Below are 19024 nucleotides of genomic sequence, written 5' to 3' on the forward strand. Positions count from 1 at the left end.
CCCTGACTGTAGAGAGGTTAGGGGAAAATGCTCATTTTTAGCAAACTTAAATATGTATTATACTTATATGTATACTCTGTACCCTAGTTATAATTCAATATGTAAATTAATAATAAAGTAATATTCATCATTTAGATTAGCTTATAGTATTGTACAATCAGTTTTAGGGCCAGGAAAACTCATATACAAGAAATATAGGGAAAACTCACATATTGTGTTGTATCTTACTCAAATGTTGCCCAATTTACTTTGTTTTTTCTGGAATTTGAAAGATAATTTAAAAATATAATTTTTACAACTTAGATCATGTAATTTGGTTAGGTATTAGTTGAATTATAGTAGATTTTGTATTTGAGTGTACTTAGTGTGACGAAAATCACGAATCGCGCGTGTGACAACAATTTTGAAAACGGCTGTAATGTTCTTCACTATGACATATTATATATAAACACATTTTGCACATATGCTTACAGACTGCATTGTATAAATACCTGAGATAAACAACACAAGAATATTTAATCATTTTTATGCATGCCTGAGTATATAATCATGTCAATATATGCTGAAATTACAGAGCTGATCCTAAGTGTTTTACTCAGTGAATAGTAAATACAGCACATAAGTACGGTAGACATGTTACAATGCTAAGCTGAAATAAGTGTATATTCTGTAGAAATTTATATACTATACATTGTATACAATACATAACTTTGTGTACAGTATGGGTACATTAGTTTCACAAATATGTACATATCTCATACACCTGTATGTGTATAAGCATCTTTGATAAATTCATATGCGTGGAATCCTAGCGTTGAAGATAGTACTTTCAGCTCAAGATGTAGTGATGGTAAATGGATCGCAGGCATCTACAGCAGGGCTGGACGAGTAGGTGAACGTGAACGGTTTAGGGATGACGCTGTGCCCCAAACTTCCGCCTCCCGGATTTCGACGTCGACGTCAGTGATACTGTGTTCCACAAGAACGTTCCGACACTTCGAAGCTACAACAAGGCTGTCATGGCCAGAGAGAGATGCGGATGTTACACTAATCGAGAGGACGACGGGTGCAAAATAATCTCCGGCGTTCCCGATGCGGACAACATTGATGCTGGTCCATTGCACTTTCATCGATTCCAGAACGTCGTGGATTTTGAAAGCAAGGGTGTCTTCCCAGATCTCTTTGATAGCGTGGTTGCCGACGGGGCAGAGCTCCTTGTCTGACTGGTGTGCCTCCAGGCCGGTTGGCTCCTGCCACAGAGTGGCACTGGCTCGAGCAATCAAGACTGGGGCAGAGGGCTGGTCAATATCTTGCATGGCGGCCGAACTAGTGTAAGAAAGTGAGTGTAGAAGGGAAGCTGAGAGCCGTGTCTCACTTACTACTGAGCCTTTGCAACCTCAATGCATTGAACAAGGAACTCAGGGATTATCACTAGAGTAAGACAAGACAAGAAACTGGGCTGGGTACAGGAAGGTGGCAAAAGAGAACCAGAACTCACTTGTGATACAGAGTAGATAGATAACAATGGTATGACAGTTGATTGGGCTTTAACATTGACTATGAGGTCATAAATGTGTATTCAACTGTTACTAACAGACTCCTTATCAGTTAAGTACAACATGTATCCTAAGTTGTATATAATATTAATATTATTATAATAGAAAATTAGAACATTTGTATCAAGACTGCTGAAATACTAGTAATTGAATTTCTATTAAATAATGTTAACTAGTTGTTATTTTTTAATAATATAATAATATAGTAACAATTAATCCTTGTATAGACAGTATACTGTACATGTAAACAAAATACAATTAAAATCCAAAACAAGATAAGAATTAGTATACAAAGTCAAGAAGTTTTTCTTTTCTTACAAGATAGTAGTTGTAATCTTTGTTAATTATTTAATACTATTTATTCATTCAGAATACTTTTGCTTCTGAGTAGTACTTAGTATAATAGTAATCTTAACAATGATTGAACACACAGTTAAGCTTTGTTTATTAGAGTAAGTAAGAGAACAAGTAAGTATTTTACTTCTAGTTTAATAATTACAGGACAAAGAAATTTAAAGGCAAATATGAAATTATAAGTAAGGTGTATATCATTTTGATTGACTTGACTTGATTGTTAATACTCTTTACTCTGAATAAGAGACAGGTTAGTTAATCAGTTACTTAAGTAAGCTGAGTTCTTAGTATATAAGTATAGAGTCTATATGTAATACATCTGAGTAAGTAATAAAACATACTTACACATGAACAAACTTCTATAAACTATTTGACTAATAATAGCTTGATAAAGTAAAGGGAATAGGGCAAAGATTTACTTGGATAATATAAAGGGTCAAGTCCTTCCTTCATAAATCACAAGTTGAACGGATTTGCAGTAGATCATTATTTGATTTATTACAATTACAGTTTATTTGTTTGATCATTACAGTATCCACAAGGAGTAAGGAATCCCAGAACCGGACAGAGGAAGGGTCAAAAGTCAAACAGACACACATGCTCATACTCACCTTGGGTCGAAGAAGTGTGTTGAATCATTGATCTTCCGCTCTGAGACTCAAGCGCTGTTGTTGAGCCTGAAGTAGGGGTTGAGGCGCATGGTGCACAACAAAAGCGGGTAGTCGTCATATGGAGAGAGAAACGAACATACTGGAAGTAGTTGACGTGAATGGTAAGAAAGAAGGATAGGGAATTAAGGATAGGAGAACTAGACAAATCCTCCAACAAGCATGCTGTTCGATCTCAAGCAGGGGTCGGGACGCATGAAGCATATGATGCACACAAAAACGGGTATTCATCATATGGAGACATTCAAGGAAGACGAACTCATTGGAAGGTAGTAGAATTAGTAGACGTGGATGAAAAAAAGAAAGAAGGATAAAGGATAGGAGATACGAGAACGGGAAGTTATCGGATTTGTGGTATGGACGACTTTGTGGGCATGTGCTGTATCGGACTGTGCTGCTGTACACGTCAGATTGAGCGTCTCATCATCTCATCATCTGTCTCAGCGTCTCACATGCACGGCGCACATGGTATCCGAAAGTGTGCTAATGATGTGGATTGACTGTTCTCGGAGATGTAGTCGGACGGAGGGAAGGCCGAGCTTGGGTCTAGCCCTAGCCAAAGGGTACCAGCGCAGTTACGACGGGAAAATCGGTGACCGTGAGCCGTTGAACCGTTGAGCCGTGAGCGCGAGGGCGGTGCCGAAAGCCATATGTAACCAACATGAGGCACGCTGATGCACGTGCTTGTGTACTCTCTCCTCACTTTCATTAAGGAAAAGAATGAGAGAAAAAGGACGCAGATGCATATGGATGCTAGAGAAAGTAGAGAAGATGGATAGTCATTTACGGGTTATAGATAGGCACTTACAGACACCTCGAGTCTTCGGACTTCGTTCGGGAGCGGATGCATGGGCATGTGTGTGTACGTGAGATGCATGTGGGCTTGCACTTACTGTTGGGGCTGGGAAGATGGAGAGAATTAGGGATGATGCCCCGTCCGGAAACGTGTACAGTGAGTGACAGAGTTACTAGATGATGTGCAGAAGTATAAATGGAGGAAGACAATGACGGTGACAATATTAATGAATGATGATGATTAGACTACTTACACATACACATATGATCGGAGTACATAAGCAAAGGGAAGCGGATTCATAGAGCGAATAGACTGCGCGAAGGGCGGCCGCCAGTACTTTAATGGAGATGTAGATGTGGATACGTAGGATGTTTGGGCGGGAGTGGGTGGTGGCAACGAGAGGGTGTTCACACAGAAAGTGTACCGAAGAGACGGCGGGCGAGGAAGAGGAAGGCGTCGATGGATGGATGGGGAACGAGAGGGAATGCACGAAGACAGGTGTGCAGCATGGTCCATTTCCGAATCGGGCAGGTACCACATGTGCTCGCTCCCGTCTCCCGCGCGTACAATTCCCCGTCACTTCTTTATCACATTTATTTATTTTATCTTCTGTGTGTGCTGAGCGTCGTCTGCTGGCAGACAAGAGCGGGTGGCGGCATAGGCGAAGATGTGACTGAGCAAAGAATAGTTTCAGAGCGAAGAGAGAGAAGGAGAGCGAGAGACGGGAATGTTGAAGGGATGAGAAAGGCGATGAAGGGTCGTAAGAATGACCATGTGGAAATCGCAGCCATAGCTTCTGCACCTTGCCATCTTCAGTCCACCTCTCCTCCTCCCTCTCCCATCTCCTCCGTCCTCCCATCCCACTAGCTGCCACTGCAGGCAACTGCGGCGGCTGCAACGTCTCCAATCTCGTCGACGACGCACAGAGCACCTGGCAGTCTCCACCACAGGAACTCTATCTCTCTGCCTTCGACACTTCCGCCACCATTTTCCTTAATTTCTCCTCTTTTTTTCCTACACTCTTCCCGTATTCAACATCTTCTTAATATCCCTTCCACGCCCACCGTGCATCCTGTTTTCACTGCTTGTTGAGTCGCTTTGTTGAGTCAGAGTCGCGTGCGGCTTATCGGGACACTCAACTGCTGTCTCGTTCGGGATCTGTCTACACGTCTGTGTGTCGTTGCGTTTCAACCCCGCATCAGTGCAACGCTCAGCGAGTGAGAGGCGGTGTCTACTCGCCCCCTGCCAATTATTCTAGTTCTCTAGGCTAGACACTCGATGTTCACCGCTGCGCGCCGCCACGGCCTACCGCTTCCCTCGCCAGCAGCAACATCAACACGAGATAGACAGAATAGTCAGGACCAGCCAGCAGCGACCAGCAGCAAGAAGAAGAAGGACAAGCCGCCCGCGCTCAGCGCTCCGCCCACCCCGAGCAACCACGCACATGCGAGTGCGTACGCTGGACGACCAGCGACGGCGGCAGCGGCACCTGCGAGTTTCTCCCGTGCTACGGGTCGACCCCTTGCCCATGGCCAAAGCCAGACCCATGTGCGTCCTTTGACAGCCACCGGTGCGACTCACCTGCCCTCGTCCGTCCCGCAGACGTTCCCGACTCCCGCACCGAGTCCGTCGCTGTCACCTTTGTCGACTCAGGCGCCCTTGAGGCTGGCTATGCCACGAGCGCCAGCCTCCGCGTGTGCAACTCCGTCACCACTTTCTAGTGGTCTCCCGTCACCCACGTTACCTCCCTTACCGGCTTCACATTTTTCGTCTGCGCAGACAATGGGCCAGACGCAGGAGAAGCGGCCACCGATGGGTTTTGCGAATGCGGCGGTTACACCTGCCCACTTGCGTTCACCCGTCATCAACATTGGTACTGCTTCGCCTATGGGTCATCACGCACGCAAGCTCAGTAGGGATGAGTTCGATTATCGCACGGTGGCTCGTCCTCCACAGATGCACACTCGACAGTTCTCCGTGTCGACGTCGTCGGAGTCTGGTACTGGCACCGGCTTTAATTCGTCACCGGACTCACCGAACTCTCCGTCTGATGCTGCTGCATCACCTGCATCACGGGGTAGTAGCGGATCCGTACGTGAGGACGTGCTTTCACCAGGTGATCGAGTGGGCGCTGGCTTGATGCTGCAGGGTGAGGTTATGCGACACGTGTTCAATGAGAGTGAAGCTTCGTCATCAGCTGTGGAACTTGAGGTTGTGCGTCGTTTGGGTGCGGGGAGCTATGCAGTCGTCTATCTTGTGCGTGAGGTGCTACGGCACCCTCTGCCTGGAATTTTAGATGGTCTCAATGATTTGCATCGCTATGGCTCTGTGAACGCCTCTACGACTGGGCACTATGGTGATAAAGTTGATGAATTGGAAATGGATCTTTGGGATAGCTCGGATGTGGATTTGGACATGGAAGGGATTGAGCTCGACGGGATGCAAGGGGAGAAGCGAAAGAGTGTTACAGGTGATGCAGATGAGGTGTATCATGGCAAGGAGTATGCGGTCAAGGTGCTTAGCAAGGCTGGCATGGACGATGAGGCGCTTGAGGCGCAGTTGGTTGAGGTACGTGTTCTGTTTATTTCTTTTCATTTCTGTGATTTTTAAGGCTAATATTATATTGTTTTTCTCATTAAATTCAGGCGAGCATTCACCAATCTCTCCCACCGCACCCTAACATTGTTACCCTCCATCGCGCGCTTGAGACGTCTGGATTTCTCTTGCTCGTCCTCGAGTATGTCCCAGGCGAGGATTTGTACTATTTCCTTGAGCAGGCCCGTGATCATTACGAACCTGAACCACCATCTTCTGGTGTGGTGAGCAGCGAGAGCGAGAGTGAGGACTCAGGAAAGCGGCACAAGGCAAATACAAGTGTGCTATCTGTCAATTCGGTTAATACGGTTGGAACGATGAACACGACGCGAACCCCTCCAACGCCGAGCTTGTTGTCAACTTTAAATGAAAAGCAGCTTCTCGGAAGAAGACGGTTAAGACTCATTGCGAGCATGTTTGCACAGGTTAGTATCTAATCTATGTCAATTTTGACTGTTTGAAAGTCTAAATTGTTTCATGTCTATTTAGATGTGCGAGGCAGTTGCCGTGTGTCATGACGTCGGCGTATATCACCGCGATATTAAACCGGAAAATTTCATTGTCACCGATGGTTGGGAGGATGATGGTGAACGACGTGCTGTCGTCGTGAAGCTCACTGATTTTGGGTTGAGCACCCGCGATGCGGCGAGCAGTGATATGGACTGTGGAAGTGCCCCGTACATGAGCTATGAGTGCCGCAATAATTGTGCACCTACTTATGCACCTCGCGCGGCGGATGTGTGGAGTCTTGGGATTGTGTTAATAAATATGTACGTATTTTTTTCATCGACTTGTCTGATTTACAAAGTGATCTAATCGTCGGTACTAACTAATGTTTCAAGGCTGTACCATATTAACCCGTGGACGGACACGACGCAGGGCGTCTGCCCGTCATTCTCCGCTTTCCTCGCAGCACCGGAGCATTTCTTCATGCAGCGATTCGCGGGCATGGTTCCCTCCGTAGCTTCCTTCCTCTGCCAACGTGTATTTTGCATCTTACCATCAGAAGACCCGTCGGATAGTGCAGGCCGACGTGTAAGCGCACGCGAACTCGGTCAATGGGCCCGTGAACTACCACGGTTGATGGCGACTGAGGAACCAGTTGGTGTTCCACTTGCGTTGTCAGATGCAACTGTTTCCACTCTGGCATTCCCTGCTTCGCCTGCGAAATTCAACGAGAAGGAAATCGAGAAAGAAGGAGAAAAGGAGATACTTTCACCTACGAGCCCGTCTTCTACATTACTTGCGCAGTCGCTTGCGGCGGTTCTTGCACAGCAGGAGGCTGCTGCTGCTGCTGCTGGGTCGAGTAGTCCTGCTTGGCGACACAAACGTGGTTTGTCGAATGCAAGCGTTGGATATGCGTTGTCGAGTGTTCCGCAGAGCCGGCGTCCTGCAAGTCGACAACAGAGTTTCTCTGCGGAGCGTGCGCCGCATCTTGGGTTACCTGGTGTATCAGGCTTGGGGAGCACAGCTGGTTCGCGAGCCGCGACGCCATTGTTACGTGGTCGTGCCTTGGGTAGTGCGGGCCCGCGGAGTCGTGCGCCGAGTGGTTGCGAGACGCCTGGGACAACAACATTTGGTGTAGTCGAGCTGCCTACGGTGTTTGATGAAGGAGAAGGAGATACTTCTGGTGGATCATTGGGTCTCGAACTCGGACTTGGACGAGAACGTGCAGGAGAGAAGGATAGACAGATTGATGAGATCTTAGAACAGGACGAGCAAGAGCGGATCGAACAATATCGCGACAACGATCAGGAGCAGTATCTAGAGAACGAGCATGGACAGGATGAAGAAGATGGTAATGAGAACGAGATGTCGCGAAGCACGTCGATGGTTCGCCGGCGGAAACGTGGTGCACGTCGTGGAAAGGGCCAGATCATTCAACAGCAGCAGATGGAGATTGCGCGGTTGCAACAACAACAGAGCGAACTTGCACGTCAGGTACAGATCATGCAGGAGCAGTTGCAGAAGCAGCAGACGAAAGCACAGGTACAGGTGCTGTCGAGTTTGAATTCCACCTTGACCTCGCCGTCATTGCCGTCGCCTCTTGCGCAACAGCAGTCTCCTACGCTCCCGCATGTTCAGCAAGCCCAGAATGGCGGTCCGGCCGACGCTCTCGATTCACTGGCAAGTGCGTCGGAGGCATTAGCACGCGAGCTTAGTCGAACAAGGAATGCACGCGGGACAGGCTCTTCTCCTTCACTTGCACATGCTCGTTCATTCTCGCACCTCCAACCGTCCTCACCTTCCCAGCCGCATCCTCTCTCACAAGCGCAAACGTTTTCTCACTCCCACTCTCCTACTTCGACGACGCATTCCGTCTCTTCCGCCTCTGGCACGAATCAGGGCGCGAATCTTAATCTTGGTGCTGATGATAATATGTCTGCTTCGTCGGTTCCCATACGCTCTATTTCGAGCTCGAGCAAGGGAACGAGGGACACTGCGACTCTGTCTTCGAAGGGATCGACTACTCAGGCCTCGCCTGCTGCTGCTATGGCTTTTGCAGGTGCTGGAGGCCCAACTCCTGGAGCAATGTTCCCTGTATCGTTTGCATCACCTGCTAGGACCGGCTCTGCTGGCTCTGTGGCTAAACGGTCGCAGAATTCAACGTCAACTAAGTCGTCTTCCGTCAAAGATAGCGTACCCACGGCTTCAAGTGCATCCGCGTCTTCTGTGACCGCTGCTCCCGCCATTGCGAAGAAGACATCGAAGTGGAAACTCAGTTTCGGAAAGGGTTCGAGTACGACGCAAAGTAGGACACCGTTACCTCCTCAGATTCGTGAACAGGTGCCGCCAGTCGAAACGATTGATATTACCGCTGACGCGGTCGTTGAGACGAACGCGAAGGATGACGGCGCCGATGCGCGGCAGAGCGAGTCTGGTTCTGCTCAGCATGGTGCGTCTTCTTCCCACACATCCCCTACTGCGAGCCGCGTGAAGAATGTGCTCATGAGCCTGGATGCGGATATTTCTACAGGTGGGAAGACGAGTTCGTCCGTCGCGAGTACGAGTAGTGGAGCGAATGCCAACGAGATGTGGTCTCGTGGACGCAAACAGCAACCGTGGAGCCCGTCAACGACTGGGAATGGTAATAATGACCGGTGGACGAATATGGACGCTGGTGGACGGAACGTTTCGCCGAATAGCACGCGAACAGGTCGGTCTGGACATGCGTCTTCGTCTGCTTCGTCTGTATCGCATTCGAGTGGTTCGAGTAATTGGAGACATTCGACGCTTACGACCAGCTCTGGTGCGAGTGGATGGACGCGCTATTCGAATGGAAGCATGCGTAGTGTGTCGACGGTTGCGACGAGTGTGAGTGGGACTGGGACTGGGAGTTGGCGGAATGGAAATGCGTCGAATGCGAGTTTGTCTAGTGCGGAGCGGAAAGCGGCAGGAGGAGCACATTATCATGGTGGTCCGGCGTCGCTTGCTTCGAGGAATTCGGATAAGTCGAGTATGGCTGGTGTGCCCCCGCCTAACGTCAAGAGTACGTCTTTCTTTTCTTTCTTCTGTTTTGTTTCAGTGAAGTTTGAATGTCATGCTGACTTGAATTTCTTTAAACTTGCAGTAATGACTGGTGTGCCATGGGCACTTGACGAACTTCCTCGACAACTTCATCCTAATCCAAGCGGAGACATATTCGGCATGCCGCCCACCGGACCACGTAAACAACGTGTCCGGAAGCCGAAGGACTTGCCTACAATTAGCGAACGACCCGGACACAGTAACAACCATTCTTCCACCTCCACCAACAACAACGGTGGAGGACCGTACTCCGGGAGCATCAACTCTAGAGGTACACATGCGAAGTCACCGCTATCACAGCGACTTGATGCGGCTGGACGAAGCTCGACGGAGTTGACGAGGAGTAGTGGCGAAGGTGAGGAGTCGTTTGGCGGTGTTGAGGAGAGGGAGAGGGATGGGGCGCCGAGGAAAGTGCAGAAGGGGCAGATTAATGCGCTTGCGAAGATGCTTTCCGCGTTGAGGCGGTGATTTCTGTCGAGGTGTTTTGACGGGGCTTGTTGCGTTAGAAGGGTTGTGGCATAATTGGTCAAGGATGTTGTTCTCCAATTTTATTATTTTAACTCCCTTACTTCTCATTTACTGTCAACTTTACTTTTCCTTCCCGTGCATTTTTTAAATTTTTCTTTACATGAAGTCAAAAGCAGAAATCGTCCACTCGCTCAATCAATTTTCTTTTTCTCAATCCCTTCTCCCCTTCAAAGTCAAGTTCAGGTTCAACTTCAACAGTGTCTGTCTGTGTATCGATTGAAAACGTTTGTGGTTTGTTCATTTTATTGCATTTTGTGTCTCGATCAGCTCAACTCGTCGCTCCTTGGACTTACTCCTTTCCCTTGCCTTCCTGTGTTTTTGTATCAATTTGGATTTGACTTGACCTCCACACACCTCGTCACGCCTTAACACACCTTGACCACTATGTCGGCCGTCCTTTCCCTTGCCTCATCCGCCCTACTCTGCCACTCCTCAAAATCCTTACTACTTGTCTCTGCACTGCCCACTGCCAGTCTCGTGAATTGTTCCTTGCTGTTCTCCTGTGTTTCTTATTCCTGATACATATATACACTCATACACATCCCCAGTGTTGTTTACCACGTTACAGTTAGTGTAATCTCTACCTCACCTCGCCTCTTTGCACTGCATCCACTCATCGACCTGTCCATCTGTCCATCACTGCCTCCTTCCTTCATCTTCTTCCCTGTGCATCACACTATTGTCCGTTTGTCAGAACTGTCCTCTCCCACTGCCGCTACATCTCCACTATCTTCCTTCAATTGGCTTTCGGTCCAGTCAAGTTATTGTTTCCTTCTACCTCATTCAAGATTAGCCATTATTTCTTTCATACCGTTTCTTTCCTTTCTTTCCTGTGTTAGCTGCTGCTACTGTCGAGTTTAAGTGAAAGAAGAAGAGAAGGAAAAAGTTTTTTTAGTTAGTTGGTAGTGATAGTATTTTGTGGTATTATAGTATATTAGTTTATTTTTTTAAACTCTTTTTCTCGTTCGATTTTGGATTGATTAAGATTGTTAGGTAGGAAGTCAGACATGTGTTGTGAGGAATAGACAATAATGTTAAGGCAGTGTTAGAAGGGAGCTCCTCAATGTAAGCAATGCAACAACTATGATGTACAGCTACAATTTGGTGTTATAAGATAAGAAAGTCAAGTGCTGTGCTTACTAGAGAGGCGTAGAAGTCGATAGAACATCCATCACCAAATCGAACACGAAAATGTATTGGAATTTACTGCTAAGACATATATTTTTTACATATTGTGGATCCTTATATTCGCTTATAAAATCTACATGTAAATATATTGCCTTGTCGGACTCTGCACGTTTTGGTGATGTCAGTCAGCCTTTTAGAGACAGGGACTCATCTCTCGGCAAATAGTAATTAATATGGGCCTAGTGTTGTTATTACATGCCTCTGTATCATCTAATTATATTGTCCAATAATTCCATAACTCTAGTTGCTTGGTTAATACTTTGTTGTTCTTTTCTTAATTTCAAACGGTTGAGATGAACACAGGGATGGCGGGGGCGATTACTAAATAAGGCATAAGGCCAGAATTGGCAAGATGATGTCCCAGAACGTTCTGTGCTGTGCACCGACTCCCATATATAGCTTTCCGAGTACTTAGTCACTGACCTGCGTTGCATCATTCTACGCTTACCTTTTGACTACGACTACGACAATGAGCAACTATCCTGTACCTCCGCCTTCGTACCAGGGGAATAAGAGCTACTCGTCGACGGACGAGACGAGGGAGCCCCTGTTGGGTGGTGGTGATGCTGCTGGTATTGCTGGGGCACAGAGGGCTGGACCGAGTGCGGCGGGTGGTAATGCGATTTGGGATATGCCTGGGGATGATGTGCCAGATGATTTTAAGGTGAGTTGGTTTGTTTGTTGGGTTTTGATGCGTGGCGAGTGGTGTATTGACTGTGTGATATTTGTGTGTGTTGGTAGTATGGCGTAACGGTTTCGGAGAGCTCGTTGGAAATTAGGAATGCGTTTGTGAGGAAGGTGTATAGTATACTATGTGAGTCGTCGCTGCTTTTACGGAGTTTGATGAGTGGTTTGCTGACTGAGCGTTTCGTGTAGTTTGTCAGATTGTGAGCTTTCTCCCGTATGAAGTTGTTACTGAACTGGTGAACTGATTTCTCCCTGAAGTTGGCAACATGCATTGTCGGCGGTGTCCTTTCCCAGTCTGACTCAGCAATCTTCTGGGTACAAACGCAGTACGTCTTTTCACTACACAGCGTCTTTGTTATTATTAGAAGTACTGACTGGTGTATCTAACACAGCACCTGGGCACTTTACGTCCCGTTGTTCGCCACGTTCGTCAATCTAGGCCTCCTATTCTGGAAACGTCACAGTGTGCCGACGAATTATATCTTCTTGGGGACGTTCACACTCCTTGAGGCTTTCACACTTGGTGTCATTATGGCGTTTTACGATAATCGGGTTATTTTGCAGGCTTTGTGAGGCTTTCATTCTTTATTAGATAAAATATGTAACTAATTTTTTTATTTAGGCTGATCACGCTTGGTATTTTCCTTGGTCTCACGCTCTTCACCTTCCAGTCAAAGTATGACTTTTCGGGTATGGGACCGTGGCTGTTTGGAGCACTGCTTGCTCTTCGTAAGTGCCATATACGACGTGATAATCTGGTATCTTGTTGCTGATTAATCCTTCGTGTAGTTGTCACCGGTCTTGTCGGCATGTTTGTTCACTTCGACAAGACGATGGACTTGATCTTCGCTATCGGAGGAGCCCTGATCTTCAGTGGTTATGTCGTCTATGACACATATATGATCTCGAACAGGCTGTCACCTGATGAGTACATCCTTGGTGCTATCAGCCTGTACCTTGAGTAAGTTATCTATCTGCTTGTGATTACTAAGACAAGTTCTGATGTAGTCGTCTTTGCTTTCCCCTCTTAGCTTCATTAACCTCTGTAAGTTTTGAGATATATTATGTTATTCACTCTGTTCTAATCTGTCTTTTCAGTCATTAACATTCTTCGTCTTATCAATAACGTCGAAGATCGTTAAATGGGATTCTAGGGCTTCGATGGAACAATTTGGTCTTGTCACACTATCGGCATGCTGAAAACTCGGACAGGTATTCTTCGTGTACTATCTTGAGGCCATGTACTGTACGACTTGAAATTATACTCTAATATTCCAGACATTAGCGTGTGCCATTTTAGAAAAAAAATACAACATACAACTCTCCGAACTTATGTCAATCTAAGCGAAATAAAATATGGTGCTGTACGAGGTCAAGCGACGGAATCAAAATCGGTTGTATTCAAAAGTCCGATCTCGACGCGTTCAAGTTATTATTGTTTATTTGTCTCTGTATTTTCCGGCGCGTGTATGTCACGTGTACCGCGCCTGCTGCACCCGAGCGAGTTTTGTATCTTGACCCTGTACTCCTCTCAGTCCTCGTGGATCGAGGCAGGCCTCTCGTCTCCCTGGCCATCCTCCTATCTTCTCCTATTCTCTTGGAACCAACTGCTCTTGGTCTTGGTTAATAAATTTCTGCACAAAATTCATAGGAGGAAAGGCAAATGGAAACCCGTTTGGAGATACCTTCTCGTCTCAGATTGAACAAGTCAGCTCATTCGTTCGCTGCTACAGTTGCGGACAATAGCAACTACTACGATAACATCACCATGCACGATGGAGGTGGAGGGTCGGAAGATGGAGATGATGACGGGAGTACGCCGAGAGTGGGAATGTCGTCAGTGGATTCCAACGAATTGGACGAGCGGCTACATTTTAGTGCGCAGGCTCAAGCGCAGTCGACTCCGGGCCCCGGACGAGAACGCGATGCAATACCGAACGCGTCGATGGCGACTCCTGCGGAGAGGTTGAGAGCTGTGTTGAGTAGGGCGAGCTCTGCGACGCCTACTGCTCGGCCACTGAATGTGGCTTCGGAGAGAACACCAATGCCTAATCACCCGTCCTCCTTATTGGGAGCATCAGATATGGAGTCCGAAGACTTCGACACACCTCGGAACGCAGCGAACAACAACAGGAACAACGTACTCTCCACGCCCTTCCCTACGAGTGGCTCTGTGTCGTCTGTACCGCAGAGTGCAGCTCGGGAAAGCCTTAGGAGTCTATTTAGCTATGCTACGCGATCACCTGGAAATACTCCCGAGCGACCACAAAGGCCCCGAAGAGGGAGTATGGACTCCAGTATTGCAGAGGAGAGTCCGATTAAGTGGTCCATGTTGAGAGCGAATGAGAGGGTGAAGAGGCTGAGTTTGAGTGATGATGAGAAGGAAAGGATAAGAGTTTCAAGTATGTATTTGCTCATTTATAGAGTCAACATTAGTATTGATAGTCTTTTTGAAAGAATCTGGTTTCACAGAGGGCCTGTCTGAGAGGTCCTTCAAGTCATCTCAAGCTGCTACGTATGATCAGTTACGCGAACGACTTGAGAACTCAGCTGGTGGAGCTGGTACGAGTAAGGGTGCTTCCCATATGAGTACGTTTCATCTTCCGCTATCTAAGCTACTCTTACAATTCTTTAACCTTTTACCTTACTATCAGAGTCAGATATGACGATCGACATGGAAGAAGCCACCGAAGTTGAGCAAAGTCTCCTTGAAAACCGACAAGCGCCTATCATGTCCACTACACCACCTTTACCTTCCAGCAATACACTGGGCCAGTCTATGTCTCAGTTTCCTTCGCAGTTTCTTGGCTCAAGTATGTATAGTAGTCTGTCTTCTCAGTCATATATTATCGTGCTAAGTGATAATTGTAGATCTCTTGATCGACAACTCTGATATGCGACGGATGATTCAAGACGCGCAATCTGAAACGACGGACTCAGAAGCACCTGAATCTAATCGAAGAGAAAGCAAGACACCGATAGCTGGACCTTCATCTAGTGAGGATTATCATTGCTTTTTTTAATTTTTAATTTACTGACCGTTACTGATCCTTTCCATAGATCATCAAAAGCGACCGTCGTTCGTTCGTGAGCGAGCGTTATCGCATAGTAGTAGTATAGGGTCAATGAGTCCATCATCAACTGGCTCAAGACCGACTTCAAGGCAGAGCATGAATGACCTTGACGAAGGGCAAAAACGTGAACGCGAACGAGGGTGGAATCATCCACTTGGTCCTTACATGGAGCGACACCGTGCATCCTCTCCTGGATTTTCTCCAATTCATAGCGGTGGCTTTGCACGTCTACGCAAGACTAGTTTGAGTTCCATCTCTGGATCGGAAAGTCATGATGGCCGAACAAGTCCCGCGTCCACGGTCAAACGGCTAGGAAATGGCCATGGACACTCGAGTTCTAAATATTCAACCATTAGTTTATCCCGTTTGCCTTCGTCTTCGCCTAATCACATACGTGTGAGTGCTAGGACTCGTACAGTGAGCCAGCCGACGAAGCCGAGCAGTCCAGGCAATTTGACAGGTTCTGTCAGTTCGAACGGCATTCAGAAATCTTGGGATCGCTCACGTACTGTTTCATTAATCGCTCGCGACATCTCACGACCGTCATCAAGCCATGCACACACTCCTGCTCATGCGTCTTCGAGTCAGCATCATAACGGCAACCATGATGCGGAACATTTGAGACGCTCGGCATCGCCATCTTCGTCACGTTCGTCTTCCCGTGCATCTTCTCATCAGTCTGAAGGCACTGTCAATCGTGTAAACCCTCATGTTCGGGAACGTAACTGGAATTCACCTCGTCCCAAATGGATCAATGTTGAACCTGCTCCTGCGCTATCGACAAAAACAAGGCAACCAGATGGCGCAATGCATACCAGAACTCCACCTGCGGAACACGCACAGCGTCGCGTGACAGCTGCACATGCGACAGGTTCGAGCCCATCTAGTATTCCCAGACTATCTGTCAATGGACACACGAAATCTGCGAAACACGCCGAGGACAGCGAAACTGATAACCGATTATCTAAAGATCCGGTCTCTTCATCTCCTGCGACTCGACTCGAACATGGGAGACATAACTCCTTTGGAAAGGACAGGGATACTGGAGGGGCACTATCTGCAAGTACTATTCATAACCACACATCTACTGGCGGGCGGAGACCTCATTCACCAGCGATTTCTTCCAAGGCAAACGAGCAAGTTCGTTCACGGCATGAGCGGGACGCTGCTCTGCCGCATGCCATATCTCCCACACTTTCACCGGAGCCTGATGGTGCAAATGAACCTGAAGAACACGATACACCAAAGATAGGATTACAACGTATACCGGACTCGCCAACACCGGCTTCTGGGTCCAGGCCCAGTAGTCGTGTCGGCACCACTTCGGGCTTCTCGTCGCATATTGCAATTGACGCATATGATCGTGTGAACGCGTCAGCTACATCTGCGTCTGCGTCAGTGGCTGAGAAGGCGCGGAGAGGCAGAGATGGTGAGCAAAGCAGAAATATACGGCCTCAAAAAGTCAGTGTACCCTCGGATCCTCTTGAGCTTCACGAATCGGATCTGGATTCGTTCCAGGGTAAGTCATTTAGTTATGGCAGTGCATTATAATTTTGTGGGCTTCTTGTACTCATGCAATTAATTTACATCTCTAGAGGAAGATATAGTTGCCTCATCGTCGGCTCCCCGTGTACATAATGGGAACGATTCATTTGACGAAAATGAAGCTTCCCCTCATTCCGAGGAGTTACAGGCGGACATTAATGTGTTAGGGCCGCGACATGGTGGTCGACCAAATGGACACGCGGTTGACGCAGGCGCGAAAAGGTCATCGCTTCTGCCGGCAAACTTCTCTCCACCACTCTCACCGCCCGAATCACCATCTGATCCCGTAACGACCACTCCAGAACGTCGCATCTCTGGAAACTCGTCCAAGATTGAGTTCAAATCGCCGTCAACACCAAGGGATATACCTGCACTCCCGGACCCTCCATCATCGGACGAGGACGCGGAAAGCGACCGAACGCCGCCAGTGCCGCTCAATCGAAGTAGATTTGCAGATATCAAGACGCCTAGGCCACCTGGCGCATGGAGCACACCATTTGCCACACCTGCACCCGCTATCGCGGCTCGCGTGAGCACGCTGCGGGATGAAATGCATCATGAAGGGGAGAAGCATGCCTCGTTGCAAAACCCAAACGAAATTTACACGCCTCCGGCTTCCTATTCGCGTGCGACATCGATGATTATGAAAACGCCAAAGCCGCCAGGCGCCTGGATGCCGACGCCTGAAACGATAGCCGCGAAGCGTTTACAGCAGAAGGTACGCTTTGATGAACAGGAGGTATCGTCGGCTGCTCCCGCACTAGTACCTGAACGTGACGACAGCTCGTTAATTTCGGATCCTCCTGCGACGGACGGCAGCGTGGCGATGAAAGCCGCCGGAAGGGCGAACCCGCCATCGCCCCGTTCTCCCGGCCGCATCCGCGTAGTAGATGCCTTCGGAAACGAGATCAATCCTGCCAAATCTGAAGTCAGGACAGAGAACCGCAGCAGCGTACAGAAATTCGGCGAGCTTCACGCCACGGGGAAAGACGAGAAGCCTGGCACGCCTGATAGGAGAAAGTCGAGAATCCGTGTTCTTGATGCAATGGGCAGGGAAATCGATGAGTCTCAGGTACAGGATGCAACACCACTAGCATCTACAGCGGATGAACCGGGAAAACACTTAAAAAAAGCCGACAAGGGCGACAACGTTACGACCTTGTTTCACGCTTTGGATGGCAAGCTTGAACGCAAGGAGGCGCTTCAGTTGCTTCAGAAGACCATAGCCGAGCTAAAGGATGACTTTAATAGGACCGATGATCCCGCGTACGTCAATTATGTTAGTTTCTGCCCCTCACTTCTTTTTCATTGAAGCGTTTTCGTTTTTTTCTCCTTTCAGGAGTACGCAAACTACCGATGAAATTGATTCCCAAATGGCGGATCTAAAGGTACAGTCGATCAGGGCAAAGGAGGATCGCGAGCGTTTGTTGGGAAGGATCAGGGACGCACAAACGGGCGATCCACCTTCGCGATCGGCAGCCCTCTGGAACGCCTTGTTGTTTGGCAAAAGCAGGAGCGGTTTGTCGGTGAGTGGCAACAGGTAGCTTACTTAACATTAGGGAAAATTAATTCATGCCCGATCTTCCCGTTTTACAGTCTCGTGGCACGTCTTTCAAAGTTTTTGCTGCCCTGGTGTTCCTGCAAGCAGTTATATTCTTAGCATTCTATCGGTGAGTAAAGTACTGTTATGAACAACCTCCATGCAAGGGCGTTGTTCGTTATTTGTCGTTCGTAAAATCTTACTCAAAAAAACTTTTTTTTAATGTGCCTCATCATTTTTATGGCGAAAAATGACAGGTTGACTACACTGGGTGCACGACGACTGTTCTTGACGACTTATATTGATCCTTTTTACCCGGAACTGCATCTTCACTTTACGAATCCTGATCTTGTGCAACTATCGATGACAGCCCCTGATATGTATGCTGCTATTGCTTCCCCTCCAGTCCCTACAACAGGCTGGATACGATTTTTTCTTGCCGGCTGGCATACCATTCTCAATAGTTTATTGGTTCTGAGAGACAGCATGTGGGACATCTGGCGCGATCCTCCTCAAGGTATTACTTGGCCTCCCACATGATCCGTCCGTCCCGCTCGCCCCTACCTTATCGTCTCAGCACCACCCCACTTTTTTTCTTTAATTTTATCTTTTTCATTTGACATGCTATGCCCAATCATCACCGCTCCTCCCCACATTTCTTCACTTCGCAGCTTTTTGGGATTCATCGCGCTCTGTTCTTCTGTTCTTCTACTATTACTACGCTATTTTTTCTTGCTTTGTTTTGTTTTGTTTTGCTTCTGTATTTTTTGCTTTAAGTTATTCCATTTATCACATCATTTTCTTTTCGCCAACTTGGCGTGCACAACTTGTTTTGTTTTTGGTGCTTTGGCAAATTAGTTATAGAACCCCTCGTATCGTGAATAGCTTTCCGTGTTTTTTTCCCATGTTGTATCTATGGAAGGATAGGCGTGAGCATCCTGAATTACAAATGGCTTCTCGACTGG

At 47.6% G+C, this 19024-nt stretch overlaps 5 protein-coding genes across 5 annotated transcripts; 3 read left to right on the plus strand and 2 right to left on the minus strand.

Moving 5' to 3' along the window:
- Window positions 1-869: 869 nt before the first annotated feature.
- FOMMEDRAFT_28427 (uncharacterized protein) lies at window positions 870-1316 on the minus strand (the record flags this gene model as incomplete). Its single annotated transcript, XM_007266384.1, has 1 exon — window positions 870-1316. The coding sequence occupies one exon, from the start codon at window positions 1314-1316 to the stop codon at window positions 870-872; it is 447 nt and encodes a 148-aa protein (XP_007266446.1).
- A 1281-nt stretch (window positions 1317-2597) lies between these two features.
- On the minus strand, window positions 2598-3834 carry FOMMEDRAFT_20000 (uncharacterized protein). Its single transcript, XM_007266385.1, has 4 exons — window positions 3634-3834; window positions 3472-3479; window positions 3387-3406; window positions 2598-3331 (listed from the first exon to the last, which is right to left on the minus strand). Exon 4 carries the CDS (start codon window positions 3285-3287, stop codon window positions 3027-3029), a length of 261 nt encoding a protein of 86 aa, XP_007266447.1. The 5' UTR covers window positions 3288-3331; window positions 3387-3406; window positions 3472-3479; window positions 3634-3834; the 3' UTR covers window positions 2598-3026.
- A 2203-nt stretch (window positions 3835-6037) lies between these two features.
- Window positions 6038-6785, plus strand: FOMMEDRAFT_84665 (kinase-like protein; the record flags this gene model as incomplete). The annotated part of the gene is made up of 2 exons (XM_007266386.1): window positions 6038-6190; window positions 6459-6785. Coding segments are annotated over 2 exons (480 nt in total), but the record flags the coding sequence as incomplete, so codon positions are not given.
- A 5059-nt stretch (window positions 6786-11844) lies between these two features.
- Window positions 11845-12865, plus strand: FOMMEDRAFT_84566 (uncharacterized protein; the record flags this gene model as incomplete). Its single annotated transcript, XM_007266387.1, has 7 exons — window positions 11845-11877; window positions 11955-12027; window positions 12090-12100; window positions 12159-12226; window positions 12293-12469; window positions 12523-12629; window positions 12690-12865. The coding sequence occupies 7 exons, from the start codon at window positions 11845-11847 to the stop codon at window positions 12863-12865; spliced, it is 645 nt and encodes a 214-aa protein (XP_007266449.1).
- A 698-nt stretch (window positions 12866-13563) lies between these two features.
- Window positions 13564-18706, plus strand: FOMMEDRAFT_167911 (uncharacterized protein; the record flags this gene model as incomplete). Its single annotated transcript, XM_007266388.1, has 9 exons — window positions 13564-14302; window positions 14358-14489; window positions 14555-14713; window positions 14772-14897; window positions 14961-16493; window positions 16570-17785; window positions 17859-18045; window positions 18116-18189; window positions 18317-18706. 9 exons carry the CDS (start codon window positions 13564-13566, stop codon window positions 18597-18599), a joined length of 4449 nt encoding a protein of 1482 aa, XP_007266450.1. The 3' UTR covers window positions 18600-18706.
- Window positions 18707-19024: the final 318 nt, after the last annotated feature.

This window comes from Fomitiporia mediterranea, assembly GCF_000271605.1.
Source record: "Fomitiporia mediterranea MF3/22 unplaced genomic scaffold FOMMEscaffold_6, whole genome shotgun sequence".
In the NCBI taxonomy this organism is placed as follows: Eukaryota; Fungi; Basidiomycota; class Agaricomycetes; order Hymenochaetales; family Hymenochaetaceae; genus Fomitiporia; species Fomitiporia mediterranea.

What these genes read in the sequence shown, in the direction of transcription:
- FOMMEDRAFT_20000 (XM_007266385.1), bottom strand. Translation starts at nt 3,287, where the DNA reads ATGAAAGTGAGGAGAGAGTACACAAGCACGTGCATCAGCGTGCCTCAT.